At 40.1% G+C, this 20,555-nt stretch overlaps 1 protein-coding gene across 2 annotated transcripts in view; it reads right to left on the bottom strand.

The window, feature by feature from the left end:
• Nucleotides 1–20,555, bottom strand: part of FGF12 (fibroblast growth factor 12) — a 502,428-nt gene that overhangs the window by 215,150 nt on the left and 266,723 nt on the right. The window contains exon 1 of one of the 2 annotated variants that reach the window (XM_046659305.1): nt 19,208–19,462. The exons of the other annotated variant lie outside the window; for it this stretch is intronic. Coding sequence (XP_046515261.1) covers nt 19,208–19,406 — 199 coding nt within the window. The 5' untranslated portion in view covers nt 19,407–19,462. Of the gene's footprint in view, nt 1–19,207; nt 19,463–20,555 lie in introns of those variants that run through there. 2 annotated transcript variants of the gene reach the window in all.

Genomic DNA, 20,555 nt, shown 5'->3' with positions numbered 1-20,555 from the left:
TGACATATTTTAGTTTTTTGTGGGTGTCTTTGGCTAGTGAAGTATGATGAAATGCAGATATCGTACTAGGAGTTGTGGGGGCTACAATTAGAAATCATGCACTAAAAAGAATTCCATTTATTATGCGAGACATATGACTTACAAACACATAATTTCAAGACACTAATAAATGGAATAAGAGTTGGAGATAGAAGGAGTATAGAAAAAATTAAAAATTTAAACACTAATACTATTTGTTTTCTAATTAAAGGCATCATAAATGTATTTACAGTTTTCAGATATTTCACCTTTTTGAAAGCAACTTGCTTTAGGTTGCCAGACTGTGAAATACTGTGAAATAAATAAGTACTCAAGTTTGGAAAATAAATTTAAAAAATTAAACATATGAAAAACAAGAAAACAGGATGAGCCAAAACTTTTAGCTATATCTCAAGAAACACAAAGCAGTGTCAAAACTTTGTCACTTATTTCCTGATATTGATGTCTATGATACCCAATGATTGAAAAAAGAATTCAAAGAATAAGAAAAAAGCAAAGACAACCAAGAAAAAAATAAAAGAAGATAATCTTATAAAGATACAGAATTGAATGGCTAACAAATGTGAAAAGATTTAATTTAACACTATCTATTCCACACTTCTCCCTTGAGGTCTGGGACCACCTGGACTGAGCAGCCCCTCAAGAGGAAGGTAGGGAACTGGATACATATATTTTAACGCTATCCCTTCAGCATTCTATTCTCCTTTCAGCATATCCATTCAGCTTCCTCCTTTTTAATCCTAAGTTTCAAAAAGGCAACTAAGCATTCCTAGTGCTTAGTATTCAATTGACTTCACAAAGTGAAAAAATACCCAAAACTTTAGATCAATTTCACTGTATTTTGATTCTAGTTAAAATGAATTTTAAATCCTTACCTGATGCAAAAAGTTAATATATGGGCATTCTCTTATAAGTGTATTAAGTATAAGACCCACCTTACAAAATGCATTATTTCTATGAGAGGTTATAAAGCGAAGGTGTCTGGTATAGGGAACAATTCAACTAGATGATAGCAGCAAATTCAACCCGAGGAACAAACGATGAAACAAACATTATATGTCTGTTTAAAATCACCATCTATAATATCTGGGCAATAAAAAGAGCTACCTATACTTAAATATCATATTCCAAGTTTCTCATTTCAATTTAAAAATATTTAACCTAAACCAAGAAAGGTGCTGTGGTAACCCAGGTGTATAAAGAAAGAGCTCTCTCATAGGCTCACTCATAATCACTGACTTAGTTCCTTTAGTTTATGAAAAACATTCAAATGTCCATGAGTTTTCCTTCCATTCAGAATGGCTGCTTAGATTGAGAACTGCATGGGAAATATCAAAATGGAGGGATGGGGGAAAGCCTTTTTCTGCAGTGTATTTTTGAGTCTCAGTAACTGCTGGGACATGCAGGCATACAGTTTCCCACCCCTATTCATTTGTTCATGTGCTTACTGCCCACATTTACTCCTATTGAAATCCTTCTCATCTTCTCTAGCCTGGCTCAAATGCCACACTCAGAGTGTGGGGGCTGTGGATAAATGCACTCCAGTGCATTAAAAAGAGGATAAAGAGATTGATGGAACAAGATCTCAGGGAATTGTAGCCATTTTTAGGCCATTTAAAGGTGCTTTTGTAGTCAATTGGGAAACTTTACAAAGGTTTTCATGGGAAAGTAACATGATATTAAGTACGTTTTTAAAAAAAATTCTGTGTAAAGACTGATCAAGGATTCAAGAACAGGGAGGCTGAGACACCAGATGGGAGAATTTACAACATTCCAGGTTGTAACAACAAGCCCCCAAATCTTGGCAGTGACAGGAGGGCTAGAAAAAAGATGATATGAAACAAAGATCATCAGTTTATATGTTAGTGACTGTATCTGATTCATCTTACTATTCCTTATAGTCACCAGAAAGTCCTCAGTTAGTACCTGATGAACAAATGAAGGACTAAAGCTTTGCAGAGATCAAATCAATGAGGAACGTGACTGGATATGAGGACAAAGAAGAGATGAGTCAAAGATAAGTGGGGCTCCCTTTCCCTTCTTGGCAGACAAGAAGGTTAATGTAAGAAAACTACCCATATTTGCTAAGTGCATACTAGGTATCATAAGCAGTGCCATTCACTGGGATGGGAAACTTAAGATGCAAAGCAGAGTGAGATCTAGAGGACGATAATAAATTGAAGATGAGGCAAGTTGCATTTGAGTTACAGTGGAACCACATGGAGGTATCCAGCATGTAGTTGGAAATTTGGATGGGGAGCTCAGATATCAATCTGTGAGTCAGAAATATAGAGGTGACAGGTGAAGTCAATAAAGATGAGCTCATCCAAGGAGAAACCATAGCAGAAGAAGGATAAAAAGATAACCAACCAAAAAAACAGGACTATCTCTATTAAAGACTAATGCTCACAAAGATTACCCTGCTCTCATGGACCCAGCTGTCAACAAGTTCAGAATCTAGCAGAAGAACCAAAACTCTAGGAAACAATTTCAATAAAATGTCATGCGTATTATGATAAAAGTATCTACAGAGTAAGTGGCTGCACAAAGGAGAAGGTGGAGGATTTTACTTGGGAAATATGTCTGAATGATGAATGAAGCTTCCGTGGGCCCAAGGAGGACAAAAAGAACTACTGTCTTGGGAGTAGTAAAATATATCTCTCTTCATTATATCAGTGCACAGACTGTCACAGTGAAATTGTGAACAAAGATATGCTCAGAACTCTTAAAATTAAACACAATAAGGCCTTATTGCATATAGTTTACAGGCTGTGAAATCTACCTGTGAAAGTGCCTGGATCTATTCAGAAGAGGTCTAGACCAAATGGAAACTTAATTTAGAAGGCAGGCAAAAACTTCTTATGAAAATCCTAAGAGTTTAGTTAACATTAAAAAATAATAAAATCCCAGGGCCAGCCTGGTGGCATAGTGGTTAAGTTTACACACTCTGCTTTGGCAGCCGGGGGTTCACGGGTTCAGATCCCAGGAGCAGACCTACACATCACTTATCAAGCCATGCTGTGGTGGCATCCCACATACAAAATAGAGGAATACTGGCACAGATGTTAGTTCAGAGACAATCTTCCTCACCAAAAATATAAATAAAATAAAGTCCCTACTGTGAAATTATAAAGTTCTTTTGTCAAAGCACCTTATAAATAGCAGTTGCAAAAACAGTCAACCAAATATTACTGGGCAGAGGGATAAAGTGACCTCTTAAAGTCCTCACAGAAATTCTAATCTAGACTGAGAGTATTTTACTCTGGGGTTATTAGACCAAAGCTGGATTATTATGTTTGATTCCAAGCAACATCCTCCACAGTGACATTGATAAACTGGAGCTTGTCCAGAGGCAGGTAATCAGGATCATCAACACATCTTCTATACGCCTTGCAATTTTAGGTGCTATAAATCCTAAAAGTGACTTTGTGTTAGACTTCAAATTCAGGAAACAGGTCTAGCTTATTTTTGGTGAAATAACATAGTCAATGTTTCAAAAGATAAAACTGAATTTCCCTATGTATACTGTACCCATACTGCATAGATAAAGAAATGAAAAAAAACAAATAATTAAAGAACTCTTAAGCTGTTCAAGTAAAAAGCTGGACTACACATGAAATTCTTGGTGTTCCATACCTCCCACTAACCCACAACTTCCTTAAAAGAAAGACCTGTGTCTTTCTGTTGCCCCATACCACGGTGCTAGATTATAAGTAGACAATGGATGTGTGTCAAATAATTGTATGAAATTGTGAATAAATGAATAAATATCAAGTAAGTTAGATGATCTTTAAAGTCTCCTATGACCCTTTGACTCTATGATTACAATATTAATGACTAAAATTTTGCTTTGAATTCTATTCATGTCCTTTTTCATCCAAGATGTGGGACAGAGCTGAACCAGAAAATTTCGACAAACTCAGATTTCCCAAAGGATCAATAGCATATATATGAAGAGGACTCTACTTACGGATGCTCACAGAACATCACTGAGTGCCCCCCCCCCCCCACTGACTCTCTCTCTCCACCAGGAAGAATAATTTATATTTACCTTTCTAACTAGCAGTAAATTAAATGTCTTTACTGGTTTTGTTGGGCCTATGTCATTGATAAGATTATTCATTCAACACATAAATTTATGTGACATCTATGTGTCAAGCACTACACTAGGCTTTGTCTTTTAACATGAAATAGATTAATAACCATGTTCTATATAAGAACTAAACTCAAGAAATGACTTTATTAGGCCACGTTCCAATCAAACTGTAAAACCAGCCAGTGATTCAATAGAATCATACTTTCACTGACAATTCACTTCTATATAGAGAGAAATAATCCCATAAGAGCCCGCCAAATTGTTTCCCTGAAGATTCCTCATACTTGGGAGACATGGTGAGGTAACCTCTACTGATTGTTAATGACATTCTCTTCAAAAACAAAAAGAACCCTTCTCAAGGAAGGGTTAAAATTGACTTTATCTTAGACTTCAATTTGAGGGAACAGGCCAAGCTTATTTTTGGTGAAATAACAAGATCAATGGTTCAAAAGATAAAACTAAATTTCCCTTATGTATATTGTAACCATACTGCACAGATAAGGAGATGTAAAAAACTAAAGAAGATAAACGTCAAATATCAATAATACCATGAGAACAGATGATATGGATGATACGCATAAACAAAACTCACAGAAACTCTAAAAACTCATTTTAGGCAATATTTTAATTGTACTCTTCTTTTCTGAATCTTATAGTTTTACCACTAATGAGCAGAATTAAATTTCACCAACTGTCCATAATAGAAATCAATGTGATGACTGCTAAGAGTATGTCAAACCTGATATTCAGTAAATGTTGATTTCTTTCTTCCTTTATTGATGAAGTCTTGGTGGAAAACATATCAAAAAGTGTATCCCAAGGTCTGGGGTATCTAAAAACTTGATAATTAAGGCATGACTTTCCTCTCTACTACCATTCCAATTTCTATGTTCTGTATACTTTATTTCCACCGCTTAATTTAAAACTGTCATGAAATACCATTTTTCACATTAGCTTATTCAGAAGTCTTCAACTTTCACTCAATATCACATAGTTCCTTTTCCTGTCTGTTTTGTATTGTTATCTTCTCTTTGAAGCTGCACTAGTAAATAAATAAACGTACTTTCCATTAAAACAAAATCTGGTTCCACCACCTTATTAAATCTCTTCACTGCTGAAGTCCAAACTCATGTCTTTCTTTGCGCAGTGAAATGCTAGAAACTAAAATAATACAGGGAAAATTAGAAATACAGTCAGTTTATATTCAATTAAATTAATGGATCTAAGAACAAATAAAGAACATAGAAGAGAACAGTTAAATGAAAATATATTTGTTAATTTTTTTGCTATTCCATTTAATATATAAGTCAAATCTTCTAAGATTTCACATTAAACATATCACGAAGCTATTTTCTTACATCCTACATACACATATCTTGGAATCTAACCACTTATCCTCTATAAGTATTAACACCAGAAATATACATCAAAAATGATAAAGCTGAAAGCATTCTCAGAAAACATCTGATATAACCCCTTTATTCTAAAAATCAGGAAACTAAGCTGAAGAGAAGAAAAAGGGTTTCCTCAAGGTCAAAAAGGTCAGTGTTATTTCTATGACACGATGTTACCTTAGACTGAATCAAAGGCCTCTTTTATTCATACCTTCCTAAGAAAAAGGCTGGGTTTCAAAGCAAGCAAAAAAATAAATAGAGAAGATTGCAGCATACACAGAAGACTTCCTTAATGCTGCTATCAATAGCTTTAAAAGTAAGAGAAGAGGAAAGAAGAAAAGCCAATGAGGTAATAAAGAGTTGACAGAAAGAAGCTTTTTCATTAGACCCAATCAATATTGTATTCCCCCATCTCTTAGAGCTTCACCAAGGAAAGTGAAACCACAGTGAATATGTTCCCTCGAGGGTATTTAACGCTAAAATGACTTGTTGGTCTCAACTGTAAATGTAAGGACCAGACACGATGGAATTTGAAATCAATGGTGAGGGTTATTGCTCATTAACCCAATGTTAAGAAATCAAAGTCAGTCAAAATGGAAATGTGTCCTTTTCCAAAATGGCTACATCAGCCACTTCCCTTCAGTTTCTGGGGCAAAGACATAAATTAATATAAAGATAGCCCCTCTTTTAGCACTCCCATAGAAACTGTCCCCTTTATAAGTCATTACTCTGCTGAGAAAGGGGAAAGTTTATACTGAGTGAAACAGGGTAGCAACTGGGTGTTGGGTTGGGGAGGAAGGAAGACATGAATTGTAAGTATTTCTCTAATAGCTTTATATCAAATGAAAATCGATTAATGATTTTTTTGTATTTTAACATCAAACCAAAGGAAATTAATACTTGCCTTAAATACTAATTCCTTTTCTTGTTCAGCATTTTCACATTTGTACAGAAATTCCCTTGGAGCCTGACTAGTACTGATGTCATGAGCACATTAATCACCAAAAGAACTCTTTTCCTTTTGATGAGTTATTTCTGACCACCTACTATGGAGAGAACATGGAAATGATAGGGTCCTTTTCCTGTAGGAACTCACCCTCCAAAAGCAGAGACAGGTACTTGTAGAGTAATTATAAAACAAGACAGACTGAACTGCAGACAACAATACAGGGACAAAGCCAAATGAAGCCTAGGCAGGCGGTGATTCATTTCACCTGGGAGGATCTGAGAAGATCTGGCAGAAGAGATGGGAATTGAGCTAGGCTTCAAACAATGGGCAGGACTGCAGCAGAGTGGATAAGTGAGGGGCTGTGTCTAGGTAAGTAAAAGATAAGTGTGGAGGTTAATGGCATCCCCCATGGAAATAACTATAAACCAAAGGAACTGAAAATGGATAGACACAGTAAATGTTCTCTGAACGTCAACAGGGTTGGGGTTGGCTAGAGCACTGTGTGAGGAGGGGTGGAGAAAGAACCTTGATTGTGCAGCCTATTCATGATGACAATACGTATAATAAAACAGTATGCTCTCAGCCAGGCCTTGAACCCACATGTGCATTTTTAAAAGACAGGTTTTGGCTAATTTTTTTTAAGTTAAGGAATTATTGTTATTTTTCTTGAAATATAGCCATTAAAGGAGAAACTGTCCAAAAGAACACAGCAAAACCACAACTTGGAACACAGTAGTACAAATCTGGCTAGAGTAAACAAAGCCTACTTATGTATTGCCCCACAGGAAAAGAACGGGGACTTCCTCATTATTGCTGTGACCCCTTCCCAAGGACATGATAGACAGACATTCGATAGGTGCATGGCAATATTACTTGACTATAGATATTTAAAAGCAACTGCCTACATTTAAATTGCTCAAGACAAAGAACAGGTGAATAGATTTTGCTACCAGCATTGGGAAATGTCCCACAGGAGACAGCTATGGTGTGGCAGTAAGCCATGGGCTTATGCTTAGTGTCAGTGCTTGCTCTGCCTTTCATAGTTGTATGACCTAATTTACCCCTTCAGAGTCTCATTTCCATCTTCCATAAGGTGGGTGATTGTAATGAGCTCTGATATTTTCCAGTTCAAACTCACCAACACTTTAAGTCATATCCCCAACTAGGTAGACCTCCCAAGGCTGATGTCATAGATACTCATCCTCAAGCACAGACATGGAATAGCATGAGACAAAGTCTTAAACAAAGTACCAATTCTAATAAGAGTTTTTAATCCAAATTTCAGACATTGCCTGGATTCAAACAATGAACCAAGGTGCATGAAGCTTCCAGCTCTCCAGCCTTCACCCATCAGCTCCAGGGAAACAAGCTGCAGAGTGAATGTGGTTGCTTAGCATGAGAAAGAAAGGGCAGGACTGTGGTTTAGGTGAAAGTAACAAGAGGGCCATGGAACCTCCATCTTCAGGTTTCCAACAAAGATGGTGCTCCCCTTAGCAGAACCAAAATGAATGGAACTCTAACTCAAGAAGCCAAGTAGTAATTCAGAAATGCAGCTAAGGAATATCTCAAAGAAGGTAATTTTGCGGAAACACTAGGAAAAACATGATTTCAAAGTAAGTTTCCTTCTTGGGGCTGCTTTTCGCACGACCTGTAGGTGGAGAGGAAAGAGTAGGCAGACCTCTTAGGATCCAGAGCTGCAGAATGTGGAGGCAGCCCAGCCAGGATGCTACAAACTACTTTGCCTGAGTAAAAGCTGCAAAGGATAATGGCCCTGAGGCCTGTTGGGGAAAGACAGACTCAGCAGGGAGGCAAACAGGAACCCTCTCTACTGTTCCAAAGGGAAAGTAAATCTCCAATCTCTCAGAGGGATATCCCACGTGAAGAGGATTACAGAAGAAGCCTGGGTTTCTATCAATGTGACTTCTTTTCCTAGAATTCTGAGCACCTGGACCATCATATCATATGCCACTTAGCCTTCACCTCATGACTACACTCTGGTTGCAAAAATCCACTGCAGTCCTCTTTTGAAGCAATAAACCATGACACCAACGCAGCTTTTACTCTCTTCATAGTGAGAAACTTGCGTTTCCTTGAATTTGAGATCCTCCTTATTTTCCATCATTTTTTATTACTTATTCAGACATTGACCAATCTTTTCTGTTCCAGCCTCTTTAGGTGATGTTTGAGTAGCTGTCCTCTCTTAAAGTCTTCTCCCCAACATAATGTTGCATATGGGATGGATATTATGTGGACAGCTCAGCTAGAGCTATTTGTCTAAAAAGAGTATCTAACACTTATTCTAACCAGGCACTTTGAATATGGATCCCTACTTTCAGTACTTATTTAAATTTTGTCCCTGGTTCTTAATTATGTGAGGAGTATTATCTGATTCTAGGACACTATGAAGGTGATCTGGGTCATCTTTCAAATTCCCAAAATTAAAATAAAATGTTTAAGTCACCAGTAGCAATAAAAAATATATCTTCTGGAAATTTTTATTTTTTATTTTTACAATAACTTATCCAAGTTCAGAGTTTTTCTCTCCTGAATCTCTTTCACACTTCGTTTCAATCCCCCCTTCGACCTTAGGTTTAAAAAAGTCTAAAACGCTGCAGCACACGATTTAATTCCTAATCCTTGAAGGGACAGAACAGGCCTAAATTGGGGCCAAAAGAAATAAAGACTGATATTTTAAACAAAGATATGTTTAAAAGCACAATACAAGTAATTAAAACATGGGATGCAGTTAGGAACATCCTAAACAGCACACTAGGAAAATAGTTTTGATACTTCCTGTGTAAGTAAGAGCAAATGAGTATTTCAGGTCCCCAGTCATGAGTATTTCTCCTGGGCGGAGGGGAGGTAGTTAATGACTTTTCAAGCTAAAAAGGCCCTTAGATAACCTTTGATATAGTTTTCTTGTTTTTCAAAGAAAGAAACTAAGGTTCATTTCTAGTGCTGGCGGAGTGGAAAGAAAAGTAGACTAGGAAAAACAAACCTGAGTTCAAACTCAGAATCTACTTTGAATTAGTCTTGTGAACTTGAGAAGCCCCAGGCTTGCTAGACCTCAGCATCCCTGTACGGGAACTAGAGACACGAACCTAAGAATCCCTCTTTCTCTGAGGCTTGCTGTAAAGGAAAGACTCAATGAGTCACTATGCCATTTCCTCAGTTAGTTAACAGAGACGGAGGAGCTGCAGTGACACAGGCAGGATGCTAGGCACCGAGAATCTAGGGAGGATCAGGGCCAAGGTCCTGTCCTGAGGAACTCACACGCTAGTCAGGAAGATGAGGCACACAAACATATCACATAACGCAGCTCAGGTTTTGGATGCCATTAAACACTTGTAAGATTCAACAATAAGACAAAGGAAAGGATGATCATTATAATTAAAATTGGGTGTACACAGTTTCTAGGTATCATGAATGTGTTTGTAAAGGCATTAGTGAATAAAATAAGTATTTTTTGTTTAAGCTCACAAGGTACGAAACGATGGGACTGGAACAGGTCAGTGGTTCTCAACACTGGTTGCACATCAGAATCACGTAGGACGTTAAAAACAAACAAACAAAACTGATGACTGATGTCGGATGTCTGAACCCCAGAGTGGCCACATGAAACCACATTCTCTGGGTGTGTAGCATGAGCACATTTTAAAAGCTCCCAGTTGATTTAATTTTGCAGCTAGGGCTGAGAACCGCTGGCCTATATAATCTCTAAACTCTAACATTTTGTGATTCTATTTGTCCCATGTCATTCTCCTCCTCTAAGGAATCAAGTTTGGTCTTTAGGCCTTAGGGCCTTCTCTAGTGAGCCCTGAAAAGTCATTATGAAAAGACTGTAGACATTTAAACTCCAATTAAGAGACATTAACCAGAAGTATGGTTAGAAGCAGGGAGCCAGGGGAGGTATAAATACCACAAACTCATCAAATGACTAACAATAGGCAGACAAATAAGGAGAATTTTACAAAGTTAGTCTTTTCAAAGTCACTTGAGTACACAAAGACCAGTGAACTTGGCCCCGACTCACCTATGAAATCCATCTCAGTGCGACACAGATAAAAGCCATATCATGTGCAGGACTGAACCAGGTCAAATGTGTTCGAAAGCCTGTTAGATACCAAATATTGTTTTTCAATTTTAAAAGATTAGAAGAACTATTAAGGTTTTTTACTTTGTTTAATATTTTTCTCTCCCTTCTAAGATTGCCCTTGCAAAGTAGTAACTCTTAGATCAATAGTGGAAGGTGAGTATTCTAAAAGGTTTCCTTGAGAGTTCAAGAAAAAAGTAGATAGCCTTAAATAGATGGGTAGTCACGATCTTCATCATATTGTAAAACTATCAAACAATAAATAATACCATTCCCCAATTTTTTCAACTTAGCATTCTACAGCGCTTCACAGTTTGGAATTATATTATTTGACCCATATTAGCCCTGCTTCTCCATCAGATTTCCTCCATCTCGGCAAAGGTGCCATTCACATGTGAATTGTTCAGCCAGGAATCATCCAGCACCTTACTCTCTCTTGACTCATATCCACCTATTATCAGGTATGCTCATTCTACCTCCACCTACTCCTTTCATATCCAAGGCCACTGCCATAACGTTTCACATCAACATTATGTATAGCCCAGACCAGTGGTGCTCAAAATTTTTGGTCTCGGGACCCTTTTACACTCCTAAAAATTATTGAATATCGCAAAGAGCTTTTGCTTATGTGGTTCATATTTTCAATGTTTACTGTGTTTGGAAATTACAACAAAATTTTTCAAATATTTATTTATTTAAAATAATTGGGGCCATCTCAGTAGCATCATGGTTAAGATCACATGCTCTGCTTTGGCAGCCTGGGGTTTGTGGGCTTGGATCCCAAGTGTGGACCTACACACCATTCCTCAAGCCATGATGTGGTGGCATCTCACGTACAAGAAATAGAGGAAGATTGGCAACAGATGTTAGCTCGGGGCCAATCTTCCTTGCCAAAAAAATAAATAGATAAATAAAAACAAATAACCCACTAAATACTAATATAAATAGCATGTTTTAATGAAATATAACTATATTTTCCAAAACAAACAAACAAAAATGAGTGAAAAAGCAGTTGAATGGCATAGTGGTTAAATTTGTGCACTCTGCTTTGGCAGCCCGGGTTTCATGGGTTTGGATCCCAGGTGTGAATCTACACCACTTGTCAAGTCATGCTGCAGTGGCATCCTACATGCAAAATGGAGGAGGACTGGCAACAGATGTTAGCTCAGGGCCAGTCTTTCTTACCAAAAAAAAAAAAAAAAAAAGCAGTTTACATGTTTGCAAATCTCTTTAATGTCTGGCTTAATAAAAATCAGCTGGATTCTCAAAGCTGCTTCTGCATTTAATCTCTTGCACTATGTTGTTGTGATTGAAGTAAACAGAGATAACCTGGCCTCACACAGATATGTGGTTGAAAAGGGAGGAAAATTTTAATAGCCTTTTCAGATGATTGTAGATAGATCCAATAATCTCTGGAAAACTCCACTGGACACTGATAGAATGAATGAACAAGGTAAATTATTATTATTATTAAGAAATATTATTATGAAAATAGTTTTGAACTTGTGGACCCACCAAAAGGTTTTCAAGGCACCCCCAGGGCCTCTGCACCACACTCAGAACCGCTGGCCCCACTGATGCCCTGGCCAACTTAGGATTCCTTAGCTTTCACTCTCCTCTCCAAAGCCAGACTGTCCATTGAAATATGCAAGTCACATTATATCACCCCCAACTTCTGACTCTTCTTTGGATCCTAGATTAAAATAGAAACTCCTGGGGCCGGCCTAGCGGCACAGCGGTTAAGTGCTCACGTTCCGCTTCGGCAGCCCAGGGTTCACCGGTTCAGATCCTCAGTGCAGACATGGCACCGCTTGGCAAGCCATGCTGTGGTAGGCATCCCACATATAAAAGTAGAGGAAGATGGGCATGGATCTTAGCTCAGGGCCAGTCTTCCTCAGCGAAAAGAGGAGGATTGGCAGCAATTAGCTCAGGGCTAATCTTCCTCAAAAAAAGACAAAAAAACAAACTCCTTCCGAGGGTTTTCAAGGCCCTGCACAACTCAGCCCCTGCCAAGCTTTGCACGTCATCTGCACCCCTTGCTCTCGTTGTCCCAGCTACACTTCCACTTCTGCAAAAGGACAGAACTCCCTCTCGCCTCAATCTTCAAGCCAGTTGCTCTCTTCTGCCTTGAACATTCTTCCCTCCCTCTTTGTCTGCCTCATCTTTCAGAATTCAGCTTAAAGGACTTCCTCAGAGACACATTTCTTGACCAAATGCTGGAGATAATATCTTCATTTTACAAATCTGCAAACTGAGGCTCAAATATATTAAGAAACTTACCTAACGTCCTTACAAAAAAAATATATTCAGAATTCAAATTCAAAGACTATTTAGTTCTATAGGGCTCTCCTGACCTTGGTACTAACCTCTTTACCTTCGAAAACATCTAAAGCAATTGTTTATGTTTACAGTCAAGAAAGTCAGCCCCTCTGGACCCACGTCTCCCAGCAGGTCCTTACAAGTCCCAAGTGGCACCCCTTGATACCTCCGAGGCTCCTGGCACGCACAGAGGGAGAGCCCAGCCAGGAGCTGGGACCAGCACATCATAACAACAGAGCTGCAGGACCGCTCCTTCAGCACCGGCCCGCAGAGCACCACCAGGCAGACCTCCGCCAGCCTTTCCACTTCCCTCCTCCTCACTAGAGATCCCCCGAGAGGCTCTAGATCACACACAGGGCAAAGCAAACGAGTCATCACACTCCACACTTCCTTGAACTCTTCATCACGTCCCGCCCCCCCACCCCCGCCACAAGAGTTTCCCAGGGTCATATCAAATTGAGTTATTCAGATTCAGCCTTCTTAGCCCAACATGGTGGAAGATAAACACAGAGGATCTGCAGTGTGGGGGCTGGGGAGTCATGTGACAGCTTAGCCACTTCCTGACTCCATGAATCTGAACAAGTTTCTCAGCCATTTTGAAGCTTAGTTTTTTTATTTCAAAGAAAGGGTCACCTATGTCAGTGGATTGCTATAAAGAATAACAGGGCCAAAAGTTGTGAAGAAACTATAAATCCCAAAGTCACACAGTCAAGTTAGCTGTTATTATTATGCTGATTAACTTATAGACTTTTTGCATCTAAGACTCCTCCTTCTCAAAGATACTTAGGGGGCTGGCCCTGTGGCTGAGTGGTTAGGTTCACATGCTCCACTTTGGTGGCCCAGGGTTTCGCTGGTTCAGATCCTGAGCGCGGACCTACACACCATTCATCAGGCCATGGTGAGGTGGCATCTCACATAGCAGAACCAGAGGCAGTCACAACTAGAATATACAACTATGTACTGGGGGGGGCTCTGGGGAGAAGAAGAAAAAAAAACAAAGAAGATTGGCAACGGATGTTAGCTCAGGTGCCAATCTTTAAGAAAAAAAAAAGATACTTAGAAGGTGGCGTCAGAATCAAACCCCTTTAGATGCGGTGCATCTTTCTTTGGACGACAAGTAAAGCTCTGTAGTTCCATGTAGGCCATTAGATAGAATCCAAAACGTAGTACTGTATTAACTGGCTCCCTTATGTCCAATAAGGCTGTTTTTGTGAGTTCTCATAGGATCTATAATAATTCCAGAAGGAAAAGTCATAGCAAATATACATTATGACAAAGCACTCAAGGAAGAGAGAAGAAAAAATTAATCACTATTAACAAATTTCCCAAACCAAATCAATGCCATAATATCTATGCATAAATATGCTCTCACCAAGAAGAAAAGCAATGTGGTGCTCTACTGGTAAGCCCAGTATTTTTTTTTTTCTGAATATAATTTTATAAAACAAAGCTCTAGTTTCTAAAGATCTTCCAAAATAATCCTATTGCTTTCCCAAATACAGACTGCCTCATTTCCTGCAAATTGTTTTCTAATTCTGTTCAAGAATATTGACTTCATTAAAACTTTGAAGATGTAATCCTGAGTTATGGCTTGATGAGATCTCTGTGGGATGAAAGAAATCAAGAGATCACAGCACCTGCTATTTTAGAATGTTCTTACAATGGAAACACAATTTGTTGATGAGAATGCACTGCTGTAGAGAAAATAGGATTAAAAAAAACACACACGCACAAAACATCAGTTTAAACCCTAGGGTGAGTTCTGAAGAGAAAATCTTGTGTTTTTTTTAACGCACATCAAGGCAAATATCATTTAATTAGGCTGATTTTGTAGTTCAGACATGAGTCATACTTTTAAAAGAGAAAATACAATAAAAGTACTTGCTATAAATATAAAACATCACCTGTCGTATGAATCTACTCTTGATCTATATATTGACCAAAATTATTTCAATTTATAAAAATCTAATTTATATTCCATAGGTCACATGATGAAGTATTATTTTCCCTTTTTTATCAGTTTTCTTCTTTAAGTTTCTGATTTCTGTGATGTTTCCTTCGTATATGCAAAAGGATATTTGATAGTAAAATGTTGAACGAGTGTGCTATTAAATACTATACATCTACCAAAACAGTTTGGAAGAATACTAAAACATTTTGAATAGCCACAATTTTCATAACAGCAGAAACAAGGACTCAGAAAAATAAGACAACGAAAATCAACAAAACTTAGTAAAATTATAATCCCTTCTTTGATGTATTTTATTCACTCAGTGTAAATATATTACACTATCTTTAAAAAGGGGGGGGCATATAACGCCAAATACTTAAGTTACAAGAAATATCTAATGATTTTAGGTGAGAAACTTTTCCTGATTGCTGACTGTTTTTAATGCTCTGGTTTGAGGGAAGGAATTAAACCATATAGAAAAATAATAAAAACACAAAAGAACTTCAAATACATAGATCTAGGCTCATGTGGTTACTCTGTACTTTCCAGAGAGGTTCTCGTTTGAAAAATGAAGGACGGATACTGATGACCTCCAAGGTTCATGGCCGCTCCAACATTCCAAGATTCTATGAACACCCTTCCTCTCTTGCTTCTGAATGCTCTCCATTACCTGCAGTAACTTCTCAGTCAAAACATACATAATTTGCAGTGCAATCATTTGTACAGTGTTTCTACTCAAAAGTAAACAGTGTTGGAAATGAATAAAGCACGTAATTCACATGGATGTACTCATAGCTTAGATACAGCAATTTGAGCGACGTCAACATTTAAGCAAACACACTAGCAGGCCTGGCTAATACAGATATTTCACACATAAATAATGACTCAATAATGACCAGAAGAATGTTCCTCTCTTTATTAGAAAGTGCACAGACAGAAATGTTCTAAAGGCTTTTTTATGGTTCAATGACCTCAGTCAACTTGCCAGTTCAAGGTCTCCAATGTTTCATTTCCAAAGAGATACAGCCCACACAGTGCCTAGGGGCTGACTATCCCTATGCTGTCTGTACGGCTTCACTATTGGATTTGCTTCTATCGTGCATGCTAGTTCTAGGATGGTCCTGTTAGAACTCCAATCGCCTGACAGCCTAAGCATCCTTCTACCAGTTACCACCTCTACTCTACCCTCCTCCTGTTCTAATTACAAAATAAGAATAATAGCAATAGCAATCCCTAATGGTAAAAATAAATAATCCACAAAATTAATTCCACCATTTGACAGAGGACACCCAATTCGTCATACTACTTTTGTCAGTGTTGTGCTGTGAAGAGCACAGGCAAGAAAAATCAGCTGGATCTAGTTCTAGTCCCAGTTTTGCAACAAGCAAGCTGTGCAACCTTGTATAAACCACCAACTTGCTCTGACTCTCGGATTTCTCATCTAAGTAAAGATTGTGCTGCACAGTCCAAGGGTAAGCCATCACACTGGGCTCCAGGGATGGCATTCACAAAGCATCGAATGTGCACTGTGTCCCGGGAACTGTGTGATGTGAGGTCTTGCTTTGCCACTTCTCACGTTTTCATTCTGCAATATCATGATTTTGAAACCTGATACTTTTTCCATGTAATTTCAGTATTCCCACCGTGTTTATAAAGTTTCAACATTATACACATCAGAACTTGGTGAGCTGAGACAAGAGATTGGGAGACACTCAATGTGTCAGCCCTGAAATCAGAAACACAACCATAGCCTTTCCCATCCAACACTTGGCTTAGCTTCACTGTCTCAGCCTCACTACCCCTGGAAACCCTGGTCAGTGGAACGTATGTCTCAAAGAGAGAAATTCAGAGTGGAAATTCTTTATCAGGACAAGTTATTCCATTTCACTGCTTTACCCTTTGCAACTCAGTTTGTCGTTCACAAGGACACGGCTTAGAAGGGCTAGCGATTTCAAGAATAACTCACCCATCAAGTGAACATAACATCCAAGAGCTTATAAAACAGATTCTCTCAACTAGTTTTTCTTTTTGGTGTTTAGCAACTTCTTCCCAATCGAGCTCAAGAATTGTCTCTGGGATTGAGATGTGGAAGGTGCCATCTCTCTATAAATAGGCTCATCCCATGCTATGTGAATCATGGTTGCTGACAGCAAATCAACAGATTAATTATTTGGCTTTGTTAGTAACGATAACAGCACACTATCACCTTCCCAAAAAGCTTTACTGCGCCCCACACTCCCATTTTTCTACACTAAGCTTCAAAACTAACTGAAGTCCATGGTGTACAGACACACGCATGTTGCCTGCACACTAGGCACATCTTAACAGGTCACGTCATCTCTCTGCCAGATTATTACTGTGACACTTTAGCTAAAGGAAGTCACCAGTCAGGATTCTGTCTGCCAAGATGTACACTAAGCAGACAAAAAAGAGAAGCAGATTAAATGAACACTGAAGAAAACAATAAACTCAGCAATTTCCTCAAATTCTCTATTTTGCAATGAGATGCTAAAGAAAGGGCCACAGGAAGTGATTTTCCCATGCAAAATTAAGCCAAGAAATTGCTCATCTCCAAATCAACTTCGACAAAGATCAGCTGAGTTTACCTTATCCATTCACAAATATAATCCACTTATCATTTTTATTACCTTGTTTTTAACTGAGAAGGCTGAGTAAGATCTGTTCACAGACATCATATAATTATCCCAACTAGGCTGCAAGAATATACTTCAGAGATTGAGACAGAAGTATCACACTGAATTCAGAGCCTTGAAGTTCCTTGCAGACCACATAAACCCTAAGAGAAGATGGCCCCCAAAGGACCCCAGCACAGCAATACAAGGGATTTTATTTCCCCTAATATGAATCATTTACTACCCAGAGATAATTCTAGTTTTTGCATAAATCTTCACTTTATGAAATAAACAGACTATATTAATTGGATGTAAAATAACAGAGACTTTCGTAGCTCCTGCCTTGGGAATCATAGTCATTTTTGTTTACTCCTGAAATTTACTATTTTATCAACATCACAGAATAATAAAATGAGCCCATTATGGAGTGAATAATGTCATGAAAACCCAATAGACAGATGAGATGAGATGACTTCTTTGCAAGACTTAAACCCAAATTTCTACACTAATTTTGGCTCCGCTCATCCAGACTTTCCAAACAGTTTCCTTAAGCCAATGACACCAGCCCATATGCCCCACTCCTGGAACCTAGGAGAACATTACAGAGTTGCTAGGAGCTAACCTAAACCAGCCAACTGATCACAGAGCAAGCTTTCTTTCTAGACAGTATTTCCTTTCAGTCATCCACAGTAAGCACAGAATATCTACAGATTGCACATAATTCCGTGGACCACACCCAGAGGATCAATAAAGGCTGGTGGCAACACAGACCTAGGCAATGCTTCTTTCATTCTCTCAAGCTGGCTTGGCCTGAGCTGGGAATTAATCACTCTGAAACTCAAGGTATCCAATTTCCTTTTGTAAATAGAGACACATGAAAGACCAACCATTTGAGTTTGGGGCCAAAGAAGAGAATCAGCTGCAGAAAGACCATGCCAAGAAAATCTCTGATCAATCTGAAGTTTTCTTTACACTTTCTGAGGCCAAATTGCAGATACTATGTTGCACCCTTAACATCCCAAAAGTAAGTGTGAGTGTGCAAATGATAGGAATAATAGGACAGAAAAGTTAATGAGAAGAGCTCTAGGAAACCATGAGAGTGGTTGAAAGAAGAGAATAGGAAAAGAAGGTGTGTGTGAAAGGACAGGTAGGAAAATAGGGAGGTGAGAAATTAGAATGTCTGAAAGATGCAAGATCATGTGTTGTTGGAGGAAGAGTTAGAAAAAAAGAATATGTTTAAGTTCATCTGGTGTCTACTATGTGTCAAGAACTATGCTAAATTTTATGAGAGATACAGGGAGGAAGGCTTATATTTAGGTCCTTAGTAGGCAGTATAAGCATTGGATGGTTGGATGGATAGGTGGATGGATGGATGGATGGATGGATGGATGGATAGATGGATGGATGAAAAAGAGAGAGAGAATGAGGTGGTCACTGCCCTCAAGGACTATACAGGCTATGTGGGACCAGGAACATCTATCATGTACCTCTCATCCTAGTCAAACCATGGATTCATCAAGGTATAAAGTGTTTTTCTGAATATGGGACAAGAAGCTATTAACTGACAGAGGGTAACTGAGAGAGAGAGAGAGATGTCTGGAAATTAAGGGAAAAGGGGTGCCAGAATGGAAGAGAGGGATCCTGGTTCCCATCCATCAGTGCCCCCAGGTGCTTTGCGGAAGGGGAGGAGGGTATCAGCCTCTGGGGAGCCCACCGTCTGGGCTTCTACTGACCTGGTCTCCGCCTCACTGGCCTCTTGCGGCCGCTGCAGAAGCGCACTTTGCTGAATACCCCGAGGACGTGCCTCTCGCACAGGGAGCGCCCGTCTTTGCTGGGGCTGGAGCGGCGCTTGGAGGCCGACACCCGGTCGCTGTTGGACTCCCTCGCCTGTCGCTTCTGCCGGATCAAGGAGCTGGCTATCGCCGCAGCCATAGCTGCTCAGCGTGGGCCCCAGGCCCCGGGTTCCACTGCGCCCTCGGGATCGCACTCCGCCGGGGCGAGGGCAGGACCTCGGCGGCCGGGAGGGACAGGGCAGACGCGGGGAGGCAGTGCTAATATTTGAGGAGGCTGCAGTACCGAAAACCTGGCGCCCACAAGGTTAGTCAGAGTCTGGGCAGTGGCGACAAAATGTGTGAAAATCCAGATGTAAACTTCCCCAACCGCTGGCGGCGGGGGCGGGGCGGTCCCAGGCCTTCCTGTTAACTAGACTCTTGCACCCCAAACTTGCACCCCGAGGCGATCCGCGTCCAAGGGGCAGTGGGGAGTTTGGTCACACTGCGATCGGAGTACCAAGTGGAAGGGGAAGAAGGCTTTCCAAAACAACAAGCCGTGCCCCTGTTGGAGAGGCGCAAGCGTTGTAAGGTGTCCAAAGTATATCTACACATATATACATATAAAACCCGTTTACAAAGCAGAGTCTGGACCGAGGCGGGTAGCGTGACCCCGGTAGAAATTACTAAAAAGTGAATAAAACGTTCCTTTAGAAAACAAGCCACCAACCGCAAGAGAGAAGGAGAGGAAGGCAGCAATTTAACTCCCTGCGGCCCGCAGTTCTGGAGATTAGGAGGTTCGTCCCGGCTGGGTAAGGTCTACGGAATGCATCGCACCGGCTGCGGTTCTCCAGGGGCTGGCCGCCCGAGTTCTGGAATTCCGAGAGGCGCGAAGTGGGAGCGGTTAGCCGGAGTCGGGGTAGGGGAGCGGGGCGGGGGCAGCTGTTTCCAGCTGCGGTGCGCGCGACTCCCCGCCGGCCGGCAGCGCTGCAAAGAGAGCGGGAGGCGAGGGAGGGGGGAGGGAAGGAGGGACGGGGAAGGAAGGAGGGAGGGAGGGAGGGAGATCCTCGAGGACCAAGCACCCCTCCGGGAGAAACCCGCGAGAGGCGAGCGCCGGGGATACGTGGGGTCCCAAGAGCGGGCGCTCTTTCTCTTTCCGCTTGCTTTCTGGCACAAGACGGCACAGTTGGTGATTATTTAGGGAATCCTAAATCTGGAATGACTCAGTAGTTTAAATAAGCCCCCTCAAAAGGCAGCGATGCCGAAGGTGTCCTCTCCAGCTCGGCGCCCACACGCCTTTAACTGGAGCTCC

Source organism: Equus quagga, chromosome 4, assembly GCF_021613505.1.
Source record: "Equus quagga isolate Etosha38 chromosome 4, UCLA_HA_Equagga_1.0, whole genome shotgun sequence".
Taxonomy (NCBI): domain Eukaryota; kingdom Metazoa; phylum Chordata; class Mammalia; order Perissodactyla; family Equidae; genus Equus; species Equus quagga.
This window is presented reverse-complemented; position numbering and strand designations above follow the sequence as displayed.